General features: G+C 24.8%; 1 protein-coding gene across 1 annotated transcript in view; it reads left to right on the plus strand.

Annotated features, from left to right (window-relative positions):
- Positions 1-18,634, plus strand: part of Ufsp2 (UFM1 specific peptidase 2) — a 26,329-nt gene continuing 7,695 nt past the window's right edge. Inside the window, exons 1-10 of the mRNA XM_021148653.4 lie at positions 1-153; positions 2,137-2,340; positions 4,698-4,893; positions 7,607-7,824; positions 9,147-9,237; positions 10,793-10,944; positions 12,204-12,306; positions 12,386-12,529; positions 14,808-14,986; positions 17,941-18,039. Of these exons, the coding sequence (XP_021004312.3) occupies positions 112-153; positions 2,137-2,340; positions 4,698-4,893; positions 7,607-7,824; positions 9,147-9,237; positions 10,793-10,944; positions 12,204-12,306; positions 12,386-12,529; positions 14,808-14,986; positions 17,941-18,039 (1,428 nt within the window). The 5' untranslated portion in view covers positions 1-111. The remainder of the gene's footprint in view (positions 154-2,136; positions 2,341-4,697; positions 4,894-7,606; positions 7,825-9,146; positions 9,238-10,792; positions 10,945-12,203; positions 12,307-12,385; positions 12,530-14,807; positions 14,987-17,940; positions 18,040-18,634) is intronic.

Genomic DNA, 18,634 nt, shown 5'->3' on the forward strand with positions numbered 1-18,634 from the left:
ACTTTTTTTTTCTAAAATAAAAAATAATCAAAATGGAAACAAACATGTGGCAATGCACGTTGCTGTGATGTGGTTTTCGTTCTTTAGCGGTCTGCTCCGAGTTTCTGAAAGATGGATGTAAACAAAGTATATCTGTCACAAAATATCAAAAAGGTAACAGAGCCATCATTGTGTAAATGAAAGCTTAATATTTCTCCTTTTCTACAAGACCAATTATTGGTTTAATAGAAACTAGTTTGCTGTATTGTAATCGGATATAAGAAAAACAAAGCTAAATCGTTAAATACATACATATTTATTATTTTATTAATTATTTTATTACATTTTATTAATTATTTTGCTATATATTGACAAACATTTGATTACGTTTATTTCTTACAATATTTTATAATGATATATTCACTGTCATTTTTACTTCCTTGTAATTAATAAAATATATTCGTTTTAAAATTAATTTTGGTTATTCATGTAGTGAATTACAAGATTACGTTTAAAGAATAATTAATTTTCATTCTCGTTATTGTTTACTTACATACTAACTTTGTCTTACTCCTAAAATAAATTTTAAAAATTGGAATATTGCCATTGAAATACTATTGATGTCAAATTTTTGTTATCGCTTGGGCAAAAACTAGGTACATTTAATTATAATAATCCCTCAGCAGTAACTTACTTTCCAATTGGGTGCCTCTCTACTTTTTAGTGATTTTTTTTATACTCTTAAATTGGCTCCAAAAAAGTAATATTTTTAGTTATAGTTTTTTTTATATCTTTTCAAACGAACTAAAACACATTAAAACATTTAACATTGATGTTAATTTATCAAACTAAATTGTAATTTTGCTTTCAAATTTCATAAACACAGTACGATTTTAGGATAGTTTAAAGAAATATGTTAACAATCCAAGGTGCTACACTTTAATTGATTGCAGTTTAAAATGCCATGTAAACTGATAGAAACCTATTTGAAAATCATATATATACATCAAAAATTCATGTAAATAATTTCTTGTTAAATTACTTTCTTTTGTAAGATGAAGGTGGCTGGAACCACAATTTAAAGCAAATACACTAAAAAAATAATAATAAAAGACTAGATATTAATCCTTATAAACAACCGAAAATGTAATCTTTAACTAAATTATTTCATTTTTATTTAGTAATCTGTTAGCAGTTAAGCATTTTACTGTAAAAATATGTTCACAATTAAATATTCAATGGAAATATTAGTATAACATGTTTTTTTACTATCATAATTTATTTATCATAGATAATAGATGTTTATTTTTTTTCTTTCTATTATTCATCTATAGTAGTTTTGCAGTTCATTTTTTACTTGACTTTACTTAAAAAAGTTCATTAGGTTTATGAGCTAAATTTAGTTTTAAAAAGATTTATTGATGAAAAAGGCTTTTATAGAAACATGTTACTTTTGGTAGACTTATTCTAATGTTTGTGTACCATAAGCCTAGTATTTTTAATGCTATTTACATATTTTTAAAGTTCTTTCTCCATATGTTATTGCTCATGTGAGAGTCATATAGTTAGCAAAAACAGGTAGATGTTATAATATGCTAAAAACTCAATGTAACAGGTAGGTACAACATGTTATAAGAATTTAGTGTTTATGACAAATTTTCAAGTCACCATTAATATTTTAAGGTAAAAGATACAAAAATTGTAACCTAATAATAAATTAAAAATTCCTTTCATTGTTGCCAATTATTTGGTAGGAAAAGCATTTTTCTGTTGTTAAAATCAGAAAGATTATACTTAAAAAAAAGTGAAATGGAAAACATTATAATTTTTACTAGTTATCAATACTGTAAAATTAATATTATTTTCCTCTTACATTCTTAAGTTTTTATATTTATAAAGCAAATATGTGGGGGTGACCACTGGCCAACATACCTTTCTCCGTACAAAAGGAAAAATCTTTCACTGTTTTTAAAAATCCTTCTTCAAAAAATTGTGCCATTATTTTTATCCCATCTTCCATTGAAAATTGTATTTAATATGGATATTTACTGCATTTAAATGTTTTCATAATATAATTCATAAAATTTTATACTTTGTCTATTGTATCAAATCTTAATTTTAAGAAATAACTGTAAGTTATAATTGTTGAATTTATAGGTTTTATCCAAAACTGAAGAAAAAGCTGGTTATGTAGCTGGTTGGAGTTTGGACTCGGCAAAGATTTGTGCTGCTGTAGCTGGGTGTAGAGAGTATTTTTTAACAGGTCTGGAAGTAAATGGCATTTTTTGCATCCTGCATAGTATCCTGCCATCAGAAAATGAATTAATTGATATATGTGAGAAGCAGTGTGAAAAACTTGAAGTAATTTACTACTATCATTGAAATATTAAAAAATTTATCTCACATTATTTTTATTAATGTTTATACTTTTATACTGTTTAATTTTGTTTTCATTCATAAATGTTTTCATTCGTATCTTCATACTGTTTAATATTTAAATTATGAACAGCAATTATGAATAATGATTATAAATTCTAAATGAACAGACAATGAGACATACTTAAATTTAGTATGTCTGCAATATCCATAATTTGGAATTAGTGGCTTTGTAAATTTTATTGTTTTGCGTATTTCAGGTCCTTTATTTATGTACATTTTTATGGTGCATTTATAAATTTATATTGAAATGCATTTTGGTGATTTTCCCAAAATATTTGCTTTTGCTTAAGCAATTTGGAAAAATTCATCTCTTTTTTAACTGAATGTTTATAATTTTTACTTTAAGACTTAAGTATACAAATCAATGATTAGCAATGAAAAAATTAAAACTAAAAATTTAGTGTCAGTGTTATATCATGGAAAAATTTAATTATTGGCCGTCACTAGACAGTTTAAAATAACACAAATTTTTTTTTCTATTAATCAATATTTATTCAGTAAATATAGGAAAGTAATTAAAATACTATTTAGTTGAAAATTTAATTAATTTTTTTAAAATACTCAAAGTTTTTTTAAATAAAAACTTACAAAAAAATTCAAAATTACAAAATTCAAATACTTATAATGTTAAAATTATAACTTGACACAAATGTGCCAACATTCTAAATTATTCTATTCTTGATAAGAGTAAAAAAAAAAAAAAAAAAAGAAACACAAAAAGCCATTAAAGTTTTGAAAAATAAATTAAATAAAAATACAGTTAAAATGTGATTTTTTTTCCTCCAGCAATTCAGTTTTATAATACTTTACAAAGTTAACATTTTGAGTTGTAAATAAAAACTATAGTTGGAACATAAATATATTTATAACTATCTGAACATTTGTCACTAGATTATTTTAACTTTTTTTTCAGCAATATTAATAATAGTTATAAATTTGTTCTTAAGTTTTGAAATTTAATATTCTTATGTTTACAAATAATATTTTTACTGTCATGTAATTAATTTCTTGTAAATTCTGACAACAAAAAAAAGAAACCAACTGCATAATAACATAGTTAAGTGAATCAAATAAGTTTTTCAAAACATAAAAAATTTGTAGGCCCTTTGGCAATAACTGTCCCCTTTAATTACATTTTGGATAGGTAATTATACAAAATAATAGCTTTGTCCAAATAGATTTAAAACTACTATTTCATTTCTTTAATTAACTATCTATATTTTACAAAAGTAAGTTATTAGATTTTATACAAATCAAAAATGTTTTGCTTGTTTGCAATTTCTTAGATGAAAATTAAGGGGATAGTGATTACAATCAATAAAGTCACCCAAGGATTTATTAAGCTTATTGACCCAAAAAGAAAAGGTGCTGCAATTAAACTTTACTGCTCTGTGTCTGTAGTGAAGAGTGTTCATTGTAATCTGGAAGTTCTATTTTATTCAACTGGAGTCATCTCTAGTGCTTTATTGTGACTTTTTGTACTTGCGACAGTAATTGCATGAATGTAGAGGATGCGTGTAAAGTGATGTGCAGAACAAAATTTACAAAATGTTCTGAGAATATTGATAATAAATATTTAAGTAGACAGCAATACTATACATAAATTTGGAAATTTCGTGATATTGGACTTTTCCAAATATTCCAGTATTGAATATTTTTTAAATTTATCATATTGTAATAAATTTATAAATTACTGTAATATTTAGTAACTTATAATGTTCATTAAACAAACAATGAGTTCTGTTTAAATTATAATAAGTTTGAAAAGAATTTTTGATAGTTTAGGGAAATTATGTTTTAGAAGAAAATATACTGAATGAAAAAAATACATGCAGTTAGGATATTATCTAATTAAAAATTTATGGATTTTTTGCATATTTTTATGTAGTTTTATTATTTTTTGGAAATTAATATAGAGGGAAACTAATTTATTATGCTAAGAAATCACTTTGTTTAAATTGAGAAAAGTCATTCATACGAAATGCTCAGGGGAGTGTAAAACCCATAACAGATAATTCTAAATATACAAGTTGCTGCAGTATTAGTTGAGTCATGCTATCATTTAAAGCTATTAAGTTTCTGTTTCAATAAAAAAAATTTTAACTCTACATCTTGAATAATATTTTTATTAATATAATTTTAGTATTATTGATAGATGTTGAGAAAGACATGTTATTTTCAATTTAATATACATTCACGAAATTTTTATTTTATGAGCGATCAAGTTTATTTTTATTTAAATAATTTTTTAAGCAGCTAATTTTTATTTATTTTTTTAGATTGGAATAGAAAATCTTATAGTTATTTTTGGTGTCAAAGATGAACAGAAAGAATTAGAAATTACTGTGAAATATTATTCTACTTACTGTAGTACTTTAAAGGATATAGATGTCGAAAGCTGTGATCCTACTAGTGCTTTGTTATTAAGAGCTCGTGGAATTATTCCTTGTTGCTTTGAAGTTTCATCTGATGCAGGTAATTTCAGCAAAATAAGTTTGGTTGTTATTAAGAAAATTTTATATCATTTAAATGGCATTTTCATATCTAATTATTCTATGGAATTCTATTTTATTTTAAAGTTTAATTTAATGAAGCTATAATTCAACAAAATTATCAAGTGTCTTGATTCATGGAGTAATGTTTAAATTTTTAAATCAATTTAAAGTCATGTTTTTTTTATAAATGTTATTATTTAATTTATTTACACGTGAAAATATTTCATAACATTTTTATATCCTGTTATATTTTTTCCTAACATTTAATTGATGTAATAATTTTTGCAGATATTAAGTATTTATGAGGAAATTTTGGTGATTGAAGTAGTTTAATGTAGGTAGTATTAATACAATATTTATCATAAAGATGATGATTATTTGTTGAAGAAAAATTGGTTGTTCTAGGGAAATAGTGCTTGAGGAAATTTTTTAATAAAGTTTAGCAATCGTTGAAGAAAATAAATATCATTCAATTGTCCAATTATTTTATTGCCCACAGTGATGGAGTTTACTAATATAGACAAGCATCGAGTTTGATAAATACTAAAAAAGTTTTATTTTTGGAAATATGGAGTTCAGAAGTAAAGGGGAATCAACATTTATTATTATTTTTTTTTTGTACATAGTAAATTTTGAAAATGGCCCAGAGGTTGTGGCTGCAGTGGCAAACTCCACGTGGTATCTCTGTTCATGCAGAAATCAAGAATGCGAGTGTCATGTTTGCATTAGAATAGTTTTTGCCTTGGAAAGTTAAGGATTTCGTGTATTGGCTCTTAATTGATTTATTTTATTGCCAAGGCTCCTTTTATTAGCCTCACATATTCAAATGTGTTGGCAGAAAAGAAAGTGTAAGTAATAATCACAAGTTTTAATGAATTTAAAACATTACCAACCATATAACGGTTTTTGAATTTTATGCTACTGTATTAGGCAGGTGTAGAGGGAATCTCTAAAAATAAATTTTAGCTTGCACTCAATTCAAGGTGTGATATTGAAAGATTACCAATTATATTAATGATTTTTATTATTTTGAGAATAGGATTAAATAAGATAATGATTTTGAATTTAAACATTTGGAAATATGTGATGCATATTTCAGCATGACAATTTATGTGTCTTATTATTTTTGGGAATAACTTTTGTTGGAATTTATGCCTGATTTCAGTTATTTCTTGAGTGATTACAAAGAGTTTTGAATTTAAAAAAATGGTAATAATTGAATGTAAAAAAAGAAGAAAAAAATTAATTCTTTTTGCCTTTGATGTTGCTCAAGAGCAGATAATTTTCAAAAATTTCAGTGAAACTATGTTCTTTTTTTTGTTATTTCTCTTCGTTTAATTTCTGAATCTGCTCTGCAACAAATTGCTGCTACTACCAATTTGAATGAATTAATTTCTTTTTAAAAGTTGTCAGTATCTATGTTATTGCAGCAATTTTTTTCCCATTTGAATTTCAATTCTGCTAAAATGAAATTATTGTTCTCAATAAAATATGTCAATATTGATACGTCCGAATTTATTATTTAAACTATTCTAGTCTAAGCAAAAATTCCTGTTCCAATTCCTTGACCGCTCAACTTGGTGGTGTAAACTGGGTATATGTTCAAAAACCATCACTTTTCTCCTTTTTCATTGTGATTAAAAAAATTTCATATTTTTACAGACATTTATTTGGTTTGCAGCAAGCATTTTTGTTTCTGTTTTTGAAACTGGTAAAAAATTCATTTTGTTTCAAACAACGTTATGAACAAGTTAATTTAAGCTCTTGATCAATTTTATTCTAACATCATTAAAAACTGACAAAAACTATTAATTTTAATTCAAACTGGTAGAGGGACATCTGGAGAACTGATCTGCATAAAAATTGAAGAATAAATTTCATTATTCTATTTATTATGAATAGTTTTCTGAGGTGGGGAAAGTGGGTATATGGTTAGGCTTAACTAAGTGTTGTATGATAGGGATATTTTTTTTAAAATTTATTTCTGTGTTAGTTTTAGTAAGTATCTAATGCTCTATATTTTATAATGAAATGGATAAAAAATAATTTATTTGTTTGATTACAGCCTAACATAGTAATTTTAACTCTGAAAACAAAATTAATTTTAATTTTTAAAGAAAATAATGATATGCTTTATATTTAATCTATAGGACCCAATATATATAAAATGAATCAAAATTTTCCGTAAAATAAATTTAATGGTTTGATTTTAGGGATATTTTTTTTTAATTTATTTTTTTGTTAATAGTAAGTATCTAATGCTGTTATATTTTAAAATGAAATGGCTAAAGAATAATTTATTTGTTTGATTACAGCATAACATAGTAATTTCAACTCTGAAAACAAAATTTCTTTTAAATTTTATTTTTTAAAGAAAAGAATGATATGCTTTGTATTTAATCTATATGAGTCCAATGCATAAAAATTTCCAGGAAAATAAATTTAATGGTTTGATTTTAGAGCCTTCTTTTAAAAAAACTTGATTTTATACCCACTTATCCCACCTGACCATATGCTTTTAAGATTTGATTCTGCAATTTAGGAAATTTGTTGTATTAGAAATTTTGTGTAATTTTTTGTGTGTACACTAAATGTAATTTTGGCATCAAAACATTTCAATAACTGTATTAAATTAAATATTCTACGTCAAACTGAGTTAATTGTTCTAGACTTAATCAACTTCACTATTCTAGATCTGCTGAGAGAGAGTATTGATCAAGCCCTAGAAAGAGTGAAATCAGTTTTCCAAAAGGAGGTTGCAGCTTTTTTCTTACAGAATGGAGAAATTATTCGATCTAGTTCAACAGATCAAACTTCAGATGATGGCCTAACCATAAAAAAACTATTGAAATCAGTTCAGGAGGATGATACTTCCGGAAAATCAAAAATCAAGAAAGCCTCGAAAAAAAAGGTTGAGTTTTGTTTTGTGAAATTTCTGTTATTTTTTTTTATATGACTAATTTGTATTAGAAATGAAAATCGAACTTCAGATAATGGTCTAACCGTAAAAAAGAATATTGAAATCAGTTCAGGTGGATGATACTTTTAGAAAATCACAAATTTAGATAGCTGCGAAAAAGAAAAGTTGAGTTTTATTGTGTAAAATTTCTATATTTTTTAAAATATATATGAATATATATGACTGACTTATTTTTTTTATTATTTATTTCCACTTCAGTAAGCAAAGAAATTTCTAAAAATGAAATTTACTCAAATTTTTTAAAAGTTTGCATTTTTTGATCTTTATTGTATTGAATATCTTTCCTACGCGACTCAGGTTTTTTTAATTCTTCATAAAAAAAATTTTTAAAATAATATCTAAGAAAATACTGTTTAAGTCAATGCTTGCATCAGTCAATGCAACATTAAGTCAATACTTGCAATTTCTATAATATACTGCTAAATCAGAATATCCACATGGCGTGTCGCAAAATATATAAAAGCCTTGTCGGTCAATATAATTAATGAATCCTTTCATGCCTTGGTTATAAAGATAAATTTTTTTACTTGATATATATAATTAACAATATTAAAATGTGGAACATACAAAAATGCAAAAGATAAATGCTATGGCTTAAAAAAGAAAAGTTAAAACTAGAAAGGTAGACCTGCTAGAATATAGTAATTTGTTCTAAGAAAAATATGTCAATAAAATGTAGACAAAACACATTTATTATTTTTTGTTAAACAATTTAATTAAATGCTTTCAAATATTTACAGTAGTTGTTGTATTGAAAAAAAAAAAAAAAAAAACAAAGAAAAAACTTATATCCATCCATTTTGAGTTACTCAAGAAATTTTTTATTTATTTTTACATCCCATTTTGACTTAGAATTTTAAAAAGAAGCTGACTGTATCACTTTAAACAGTTGTAGTTATTTGTATTCATATGTAAGTTGTACAAAAAGTAAATTTTAAACTTGTTTTAATTGAGAAAAATTAAAAAACATTACTTTTGTTCAGAAAATAGTAACTTATTAAAACGGTTTTTCAGTATTTATAAAAAAATTTTTTAATAAAATATAAGTAATAAAAAATGGATTTAATTGATTCTTCATTAAAATTATGTATCACACAAAAAAATAAGAAACGAGTCTAAATTTCTCTAAAGTTGGATGTGGAACTTGCATTTAGTATTGTGAATGAAGTAAATTTTGTATTTTTTACTAAAAATATGATTATATTTGCTTTTATTATTTTTTTTAATAAATTTGTTGATGATTTTTTCTTTAGCTTCCAACTGAGTTTAATATCTTAATTCAAGCTGGTGGAGATGGTATAGCGAATACTTTTAATCACTCTGTTGTCATTCATTGTCAACAGCGTAAGTTGAAAAGTTTTATTATTTTGTATCTACATAGTAATTTTAAAGTCATTTAGCAGTGTTTATATTTAATTAATTATTTATCAAATGGTAAATTTAATAAAAGTATTATATCTACATCCAAAAAAAAGGGAAATTGACTTCATTATATACAATTATTTATCTTAATATTATTGTTTTGATTTAAAAATTGAAAAATGTCATGAAATATGTAATGAACAGAATAATTAATTAATATTGCACCTTGAATTCTTCGAAATGAGTAATTTGTAAGTTTTGAATCACTTAGTATCAAAGGTTACTTTAAATAAATAGTAAGCATTATTAAAACTTTTTAGTGCTTTTTTTTAAATTTTTTTTATTTTACAGTGAAAGTGAAATGTGTAATTATTTTCCTTTTCCAGTATTTAGTAAAGTTTAGAGATATTTTAAGCTATATTTCTCTATATGAGATAAAATTTGTAATACAATATTAGAAACAACTATGGATCCAAAATGTTCTGCAATTGTTTTTAAAGTAACACTGGTCTGTCTGAATATTGCTTGAAATTGAATTGTCTGAAAGTTTGATACTGCACAGATCATGACTTATTACCTTTTTTAATGTTATAGATATTTATATTTAAATTAATTTGTTTGGAAATAAGAAAATTGAAAATAAATTAAAGAAATATATTGTTGATTTCTGCAAAGAATCATTTATTTAAGCAGTTAATAGACTAAGTGCAAGAAATATATTTTTACTTGTTGAAAAAAATTATGACATCAGCTTTTGAAAAATAATAAAAGTGTCTGATTTTCACAACAGATTTCTTGTGCATGTTCAGTCCCTGTAGTTTTGCTTTAGTGCAAATTTTGACTGTTGTTGATCAAAATATTTAATTTCTCAAGTCAGTTAATATTTTTATTTTTGTCTCAGACTTAATCACATTATAGACTAGGGTTTGAATAGTTACACACATTCTCTGATTGTTATTATAGGAGTGAAGGTTTGAAAAAATCTGTAAAAGTTCTCCTATGATTGAACAAAAAATTCAATTATACAAATTATATCTTTCCTAAATCCATGTATCACATATGATTGCATTAAAATATGTATGTACTATTAAAATATGCATGTATTAAAATATGTTTCCGATTAATAAAAATTAAGAGTCTATTTTCATTAAAGATTGAAATAAATGATGAATGTCAAAATAATAAAAACTAAAGAAGAGAGGGAAAATGTATGTTAATTTTAATGTATTTCAAAATTTCAATTTTGAAAAATTACCAGGAAACTGATAAAAAATTCTTTTTTGGTGTTTTAAAATGGAAAATAGTGTCTTTTGCCCAATTGTAAAGAATAAAAAAATGAAAAGAGAAAAAAAAACCCTCCTAAATTTCAAAAGAAAAAGTTAGAGACTCTAAATAAAAGAAAAAAATTGCTAGGAAAGGAAAATTTAAATTTTTGCAAACATTGTGAATTGCCATCAGCTTTTCCTCCGACACTAAGTGACAAGCTATGCTTGTAACTCCTTTTCAAACTAAATTCTTTACTTATTGTTATTTTTAGGTGAATTTCAGTGTGCTTCTGTACAGCTTCCCATTGATGTGCTTATAGTATGTCAAGAATCTAGTTCCACACAAGATGCTTATAAGCTTTTTCTGGAAGCCATTGGAAATCAACTGTCTGATATGAACAATTGTTTGGTCAAGTATACTAAAGTGAATATAATTTTGTTTTAAAACAATATCTTTCATCCTACATATGCATCTATTAGTCTCTAAGTGTCAGATAAATATTCAGGATTTTCTGATTGTCTAAGTATATTTCGAAATGTATTAGAAGTATGCATATAAGTTATTAAATGTCTTTTATATTTAACAAATATGTATTTAAAGGTGTTGTTTTTACGTTCCTCTACATTGAATCAAATACAGTTAAATTCATTTATAAAAATAGCATGAGAATTGAGCCAATCCCTTTGTTAAATCAGGGCACTCATAAAACTCTAGTTGGCCATAATTTTCAAAAATGAAATCTATAATACATGAAACTGAGTCTGAAAACTTTAAAAAATTGTTTATTCTTCAATTGATAAAAAAAAGAGAGAAAGTAAAAACTGAGTTTAGTTTGTTTTTTAACTTTATGCTTTTCTTCAGCAATTGTCCTAGGTACAATTTTCTCACTAATAAAGATGTGTGTTGATAAGAAGAATATAACACTGATTTAAAAAGGAAGAAAAGATTGTATTTCATATTTACCCAATTGAAAACATACATGCTGGCTGACTCATAAGCAATAGGAGGTAGAATTTATTCAATGGTTTGCATAGCAACTTATCCGACCATTGCAATGACTAGAGTTTATTATTGATGCATTGCATTGTCTAGCTATAGCCATGTGGCTTCATTTATTAAATAATTCATTGCGAAACAGATGATAGACTCACATTCTTACTCTTTATTATTTATCTACATGGAATTTTCGAACAAATTGAACTAAAATTGTTTGTAAATTATTTTATAGGTAACAGGATGTTTTTTAACTGGCAGAAAGTAATTTTCGAGGTAAATGAGAAACTCATTGTTAAATCCAAGTTATGCTCCAATAACAATAGAGTTTTAGATAAGTTTTTAATACTAAGCCAAACAATTATTAACCTTACTTATTTCTTCATTACATCTAGGATTTAGTTAAATCAAGACTCAAAATAAACGAATTTGAGTGTGATATTTTTTTGTGTATTTGTTAATGCATTATTATGTGCATGCAGTTGTTCAGAGAATACCATGAAGATCTTACTATGCATAGTTGTACAGAAAAGAAAAAGATGGCATTTACTTTGAGGATTGTAGGGGAATACCCACCAAAGGAGCTATCAATCATGACAATTATTTATTATATTTTAATTGAAATATTAATTTTGAATGTTTTATCTTCACTGCTGAAAATAAGTTATGTTTATTTCATTTTTCTTTAGATTAGTGATATTGAGGCTCCCAAACCATACCACTTTTATCTAGATATGTGGGATTTTCCTATTACAATAGTTTATCCTGCTAAGAAAAGTGATGAGGAACTAGGTATTTTTTTTAAAGTTTGCTTAAGAATTAACTCTATTAGCTGATTTTTTAACAGTGTTAATTGTATTTTACTTTCTAGAGACATATCGTAAAGAACTTCACAGGAAATTGTTGCTTCCCATGGACCGTCCTTTTCTGAAAAAGTTGAATGCTTGCGACTTTTCTCTAGCCAGTAGTTCTGGACATTTGTATAATCCCCATGAAGGAATTGTATCTTCTGGAGGTATTATTAAACATTTGCTTTGTCCCATACTTATGCATACTCAATCTTCCCACAATTCTATTTCAATGTTTTTTTTTTAATAAATTTGATAATGTTCAAAGGACATGTAATCAACATCATTTGCAGAATATCTTTATTATCTATATATATATTTCTCTTACACGGCGACAAAAAAAAGCCTCATTACAACTCCCCGAATGGCAACGCTAGAAAATCGAACAATGATTGCCGCTAAAAATGTCACATGCCAAATCTAGCTGAGATGGCTAAACATATAGCGCTTTTAAAAACTGAAATAACCAGAGAGAGCATAAGCTAGGCAGAAGTGAGTAGTCTTTGTCGATAGATCTCTATTTTAGTATTTTGTCGAAAGCGCTTTTTATCACGAATTTATTTGATGATTTTTGATTTATATCACGAATTTATTTGTTTTACTAGAATTTATTTGTTTATGCAGGTTTTTCCATTGCAATTCACTTATTTCAATTTTTAATAGACTTAATTATAGCCAAAATTTTAACCTTTTTAAAGAGATATCAGTTTTAGAAATTTTATCTTAAGATTTTAAACTATAGCACATTTCTAATAGGTTTAACGAATTACATGTCATTTATTTGAATTCAAATTTATTTTAATGACTTAGTATTTTCTAAAAAGATGTAATTTTTTTTTAAAAAAAAAGTTGTTATATGGATTTGAATGATTGTTTTGAATTCTTCGAATTTTGTGCATTTGCAATGCAACTAAGTTAGTAGTGAGCGAAACGAGCTTGGTTTGCGAAGTAAACCATATAAGATTGCGTAGCAATTTTGGGAGGTTGGCGAGCAGGGGGCGCAGCCCACTAGTTTATTTAAATATTTTATAGCTACTAATTATAGAATATACCTAGCTATACCCCATTTGCTATACTGTATGCATATAATTTTACTCATTTGCTTTATAGGCATAACTTCTATCTAAGTATTACATTCTTAGTAAATTGGTGTCTTTACTTTTTCTGTTATTCAATGAGTGTGTAATTATTATTCGGAATATATACACGCTCTTCCTTTCATATTCTTTAAATAGCATTTTGATTGTAAAAATAAAAGGACAAAAGTTTCATAAATAAATGTAGGTGTAAAAAAATTTAAAAATTAGACAAAATCTATTAACTCTTTAATTTAAAAGCCAAAATAACAAAATCAAAATGCATGCAGCTGTATAAATGAAAAATATTTTTAAGAGAAAGAATCGTGTAAAAAAGGACATTGTTTGAGTAAATTGCACTTATGCATGCAACAACGAGAGTGGTGCAGGATAAAAATAAAATAATTACATGTAAGTATGATATAATGAGATTATCAAAGTGCTATTTAAAATAAGTAAATTATTTCCTAATCAGAGCATAGCAAACTGCATATTTTTATTTTCTTGCATTTATCTTTAGTAGATTCTTCATATTGTTGGTCTTTTTTTTAACATAAATATTTTTATGAATTACAATCGGACCTCTATTTAACAAAGTCGCTAAATCCTGATAATAAGTTCGTTACATGGAAAATTCGTTACATAGAAAATCACCTTTTGAAATTCTTAAACAACACATAACGAATTTCAAATTCATATGCACTAGACATAATTAAAATAGCAATTGATACACCTTTATCTTGTAAACTAGTATCTATTATTTATTTTATAAACCTTAGCCATAAAAGAAATCTGCATGGAAAGCATGGAATAGCAAGAATAATCCTGTATTACACTATCATGATACATACATTTTCAACGAAAAAAAGTTAAATTTATGTATAAAATTATAGTTGCATTTATTGTAAAAGTAATTTTAAACCTACATTACCACATGTGTTCTTAAGTTTAATTGTTACTGATAAAATCCGTTTTGTCTGAGTTTTGCGTTTGAAATACAAACAAAAAAGAAAAGGGATTTTACTGCTTTCATTCAAGGTACATTCTAAAAGTTAAGTGGCTGCAAAAATCAATTCAAAGTCATTTCCCCTTTTAAACACGTTAACAAGTTTGAAATCTCCTGAAATATTTTAAGAAACAGGGTAAGTGGATATCAAAGAAAAGTTCGTTAAATAGAAAATTCACTTTGCTATTTGGAAGTTATTTTACGAAGAAATTTCTAAAATGTTCTTGGTTCCTCAAGAAAAATTGCGAAGTTGAGAAACTCACAAAATGGAAGTTCGTTAAATAGAAGTCCGATTATATAAATTTTTCCAAGTTGATCATAATTAATGTTCTCTTTTATAATTTTAAAAAAAAATTATTTTAGTGTCGGGTGGTAAATCTTCGATTGTCCAAGGTACATATAGTTACCATCATTATATGCAAGACCACATGGATGATAATGGATGGGGATGTGCCTATAGGTCTCTCCAAACTATAATATCATGGTTTAGGCATCAAGGTTATACAGACAGAAATGTACCTACCCATACAGAAATACAAAAGGTAAAATTTACTTATAAAATATTTACTCTACATAATATCTTTATCCATGTTCATTACATTTATTTAGTTTTAATCTATGATTTTAAAGGTATTTACTATATTTTTTTGTGTACAAATTTATTTTAATTTATTAAAAACAGAAATAGAATATGAAGCCATTGTTTGACACTGTTTAGTAAAACTCATGAGGGCTTAAAAAAATCATGTATTTTATTTTAAATAAGATTTGTTTTTTCTAAACTTACATACTGTTTAAAAATCATCAAGCATTGTAAGTTTTAAAATTTATGAAATCCTTAAAAATTTTTTTAGGGAGCTATGTTTTTATTTGTATGTTTATGTAATTAATAATTGTTGTAATTATATAATTAATAATTGTTATAATAAATAAAAATGCCTCAATTTGTTAAAGATAATGTAATTTATACACAAAAAATATTATTTAATATAAGGAAAAATTTTTTTCCATACAAATGAAGTCTGATATTAAATATGTACTAATATACAAATTCTATGAAAGGTTTCTTATTTCTACCATCTGCAAATTTTTATCGCTTCATGTTTAATAGGCTTCATTAGTTTGAATTATTCTAATACTTTTTATTCTATTGTAAAATATTTTTAACTTATTCATTTTGAATTTTAAGGTTTTATTAGTAAGAGTAATGTCTTTTATTAATATTTACATTTCTAAATAGTTTCATATTTGATAATAATGCAGTTTTTTTTCAAGTTGATATATTTTTTAAAGAATAAAATTTTACCTGTTATTTAAATGTTGAAAAAAAGGAAAAGAAAGACTGATAACAATGTTTGACATTTAATACTATTCAATGTTTGACAGTTATTAACTTATTATAGTTATTTACGATAACATTTAATAAAATCAACCTCCAACTAATGCAATTATAATGATGTTCATTAAGGAAATGTGTTACAAGTTTTTATGTCATAGTATAAAATAAATTTTAAACCACGAAAAGAAAAAGTGCTGTACATTCAACTCTTAGCAACTCTGATCACTTTTATATTATTATAATTTAAATGGATTTTCTTTTTTTAAAAAAAAGTGTTACTATAAATTTAATTATCAGTCAGTTGTTGCATGCAAAGCACATGTAAGATATCACTTTTAGTTCAATATTGCTTCAGAATAAGTTCAGTGACTTCCTAAAAATAAACTTACATTTATATTTGGATTATCAGTTGCATTATCATTAAATATTATCAAAACTGATAACACCATATCAAGATTTTTCTGGTTTAAGGTGTGAGAAAAGATTGGAATCCTTTTTTTCTTCTCTAATATCTGAATTTTGCTGTTATCATATATTGAGTTTCATACAAAAATCTTACAGTAAACCTGCTATTGCCAAGTGATAATAAAAGTTAAAACCCTTTTTTTTTAAAGAAAAAATTTAATTTCTGGATATTGTTTCTTTATTAGATTTTTTTTTTTTTTTTTTAATTTTAATTGGAAATTTTGTAGTTTATCTTGGCTAGTTTTATTAAGTTTTGTTGATTTGTTTTAAAGCTTAATAATGTTTTATATAATTATATTTTATTTAAAAAATTCCATATTTAGACTATATTTAAAAAAAAAACTGTTATTACTGAAAATTTAGCAGTATCTGATTTACAGAAACTATATTTTATTAATTAAAATAGCAATGAAATGAATACATTTATGTATTAAATACATCAAATATTGAGATTTTTGAGATTTTTAAATCTTGACAATCTGAGACAAGGTTAAAAAAAATTTGCAATTGAGATTTTTAAACATGCATTTTTTTAAAATTTTACCATTTAATTAATTTTCAATGCTTTAAAGATATAATGGTACTTTAAAGAAAGATTATTTCTTAAAGCAACTTGGTATGAAATGCAGATTCTTCCTAAGAACTACCCTTAATATTTATTTTTAGAATCCTTATTAAAAATTAAGTGAAAAAAATGCATATTAGTGATTGCCAATTTAACATTTAAGTGAGCAATAAATAATGTTTTTAAATTCTGTACAGGTCATTATTGAGGAGCATATAGGTAGAAGAGAGATTAAAATCAAAAAAGATTTTCCTTGCTCAATTGGATTATAAAACATTTGCCTTCAGCTAAAAACTGTCAATAATCTTCATCTTTAAAAGAAAAAATTGGTTTTAGATTATGTTAATTCGTTTTTTTCTATTGCTGATTTTAAATCGGTTTTAATTTAAAGAATGTTTATCTTCTTTTTCACTCAAATAATTATTTGTGACCCTTAATAAGTTAACCTAGACTACTGATAGTTCTAATTTCTCATAAGAAATTCACATTAATCATGTTGCTGCCATCTGTGACTGCACTTTTTTATTCTGTTATGATAATAAAAAATTTTACAGCTGAAAAAAGAAACATTGCTTATTTTAATAATTAAATAAAATTTTTTTAAATTTGATTATTTAATAATAAAAATTTTGTGTAGTTGCAACTCATTCAAGCTAGGGAGAAAAAGAAAGAAAAAATATACAATGAAAATAATGATTTCTTAATGCATTTTTTAAAATTCAAATAACTATTTAATATGGTTTCAACAATTCAATAAAAAAATTTTCAAAAACAAATAATAATTTTTGGTCAAAAGGAAATGTATTTAACATAATTCAGTTTGTTTCTTAACTATATGTCTGCATAGCTGAGGAAGTTTTCAAACCTAAGATTCCTCTCCCTTAAAAAAAAAAAAAAAAAAAAAAAAAACTTTATACACAATAAAAAATTTTTTTTTTGCTTGTGCAAAAATCTTTTTCTTGCTCTATGTAAATTTTATTATTTGTTCCACTATCTTTTTAATAAAAGTTTCATTAGTTGGTCTAGTTTTATTAATTTTAAATGTTTATATGCATAAAGTATACATTTAAAAATTAAACGTACTAATATCTTTCCATTTTTAATATATTTTATAAACTTTCTGAAAGGCTCTTGTAGAGGTTGGTGATAAACCAGAATCATTTATTGGATCCAAGAAATGGATCGGTTCTCAAGAAGTTAGTTTTTGTCTGGACCATTTAATAAATGTGAGTACTTTCTGGTAAATTTTTACTGTAAATTGTACTTTATTTACTCTGTTATATTTAGCTATGCATAATATTTTCACTTTTTGTTATGGATATTGTTTTCTATTATCATCTCTCAGCTTTTATACCTTTGTATTTCTGTTTCATGTGCAATCATATATGGTTTTATGTGCTGTTTGTTTTTATTTAGCAGTGTTTTTATAGTTAAAAAATAAAAATCAACTAATAGTGTTCAAGCATACTTAAAACTTAACGAAAATCAGTTATAAAATCCAGCTCACAATAGTCAATCAATGTTATAGCAATTTTTATCTAAATAAACCTGATATATTCTCCCCCCCCCCAAAAAAAAAAAAATTTGAAGTACAGTAGATGCCATTCAGTGTCACTTTGAGGCAGGTGTTATTTGATAACAATGGCCAATTGATAACAATGAATAAAAAGTACCAGGAAACACAAAATTTTGATTTTACTAACATATGTACAATTCTAACTATTATTTTTTTCTGTTACAAATTTTAAAGACAATGAATCATAAAAACGCTATTTTGAACGAATTGTTAAAATAAATTCATTTTAAAATTTGGTGTTAACA

The sequence above is a fragment of the Parasteatoda tepidariorum genome, chromosome 10 (genome assembly GCF_982258835.1).
Source record: "Parasteatoda tepidariorum strain Cologne lab strain chromosome 10, Ptep-v5.0, whole genome shotgun sequence".
NCBI classification, from domain to species: Eukaryota; Metazoa; Arthropoda; class Arachnida; order Araneae; family Theridiidae; genus Parasteatoda; species Parasteatoda tepidariorum.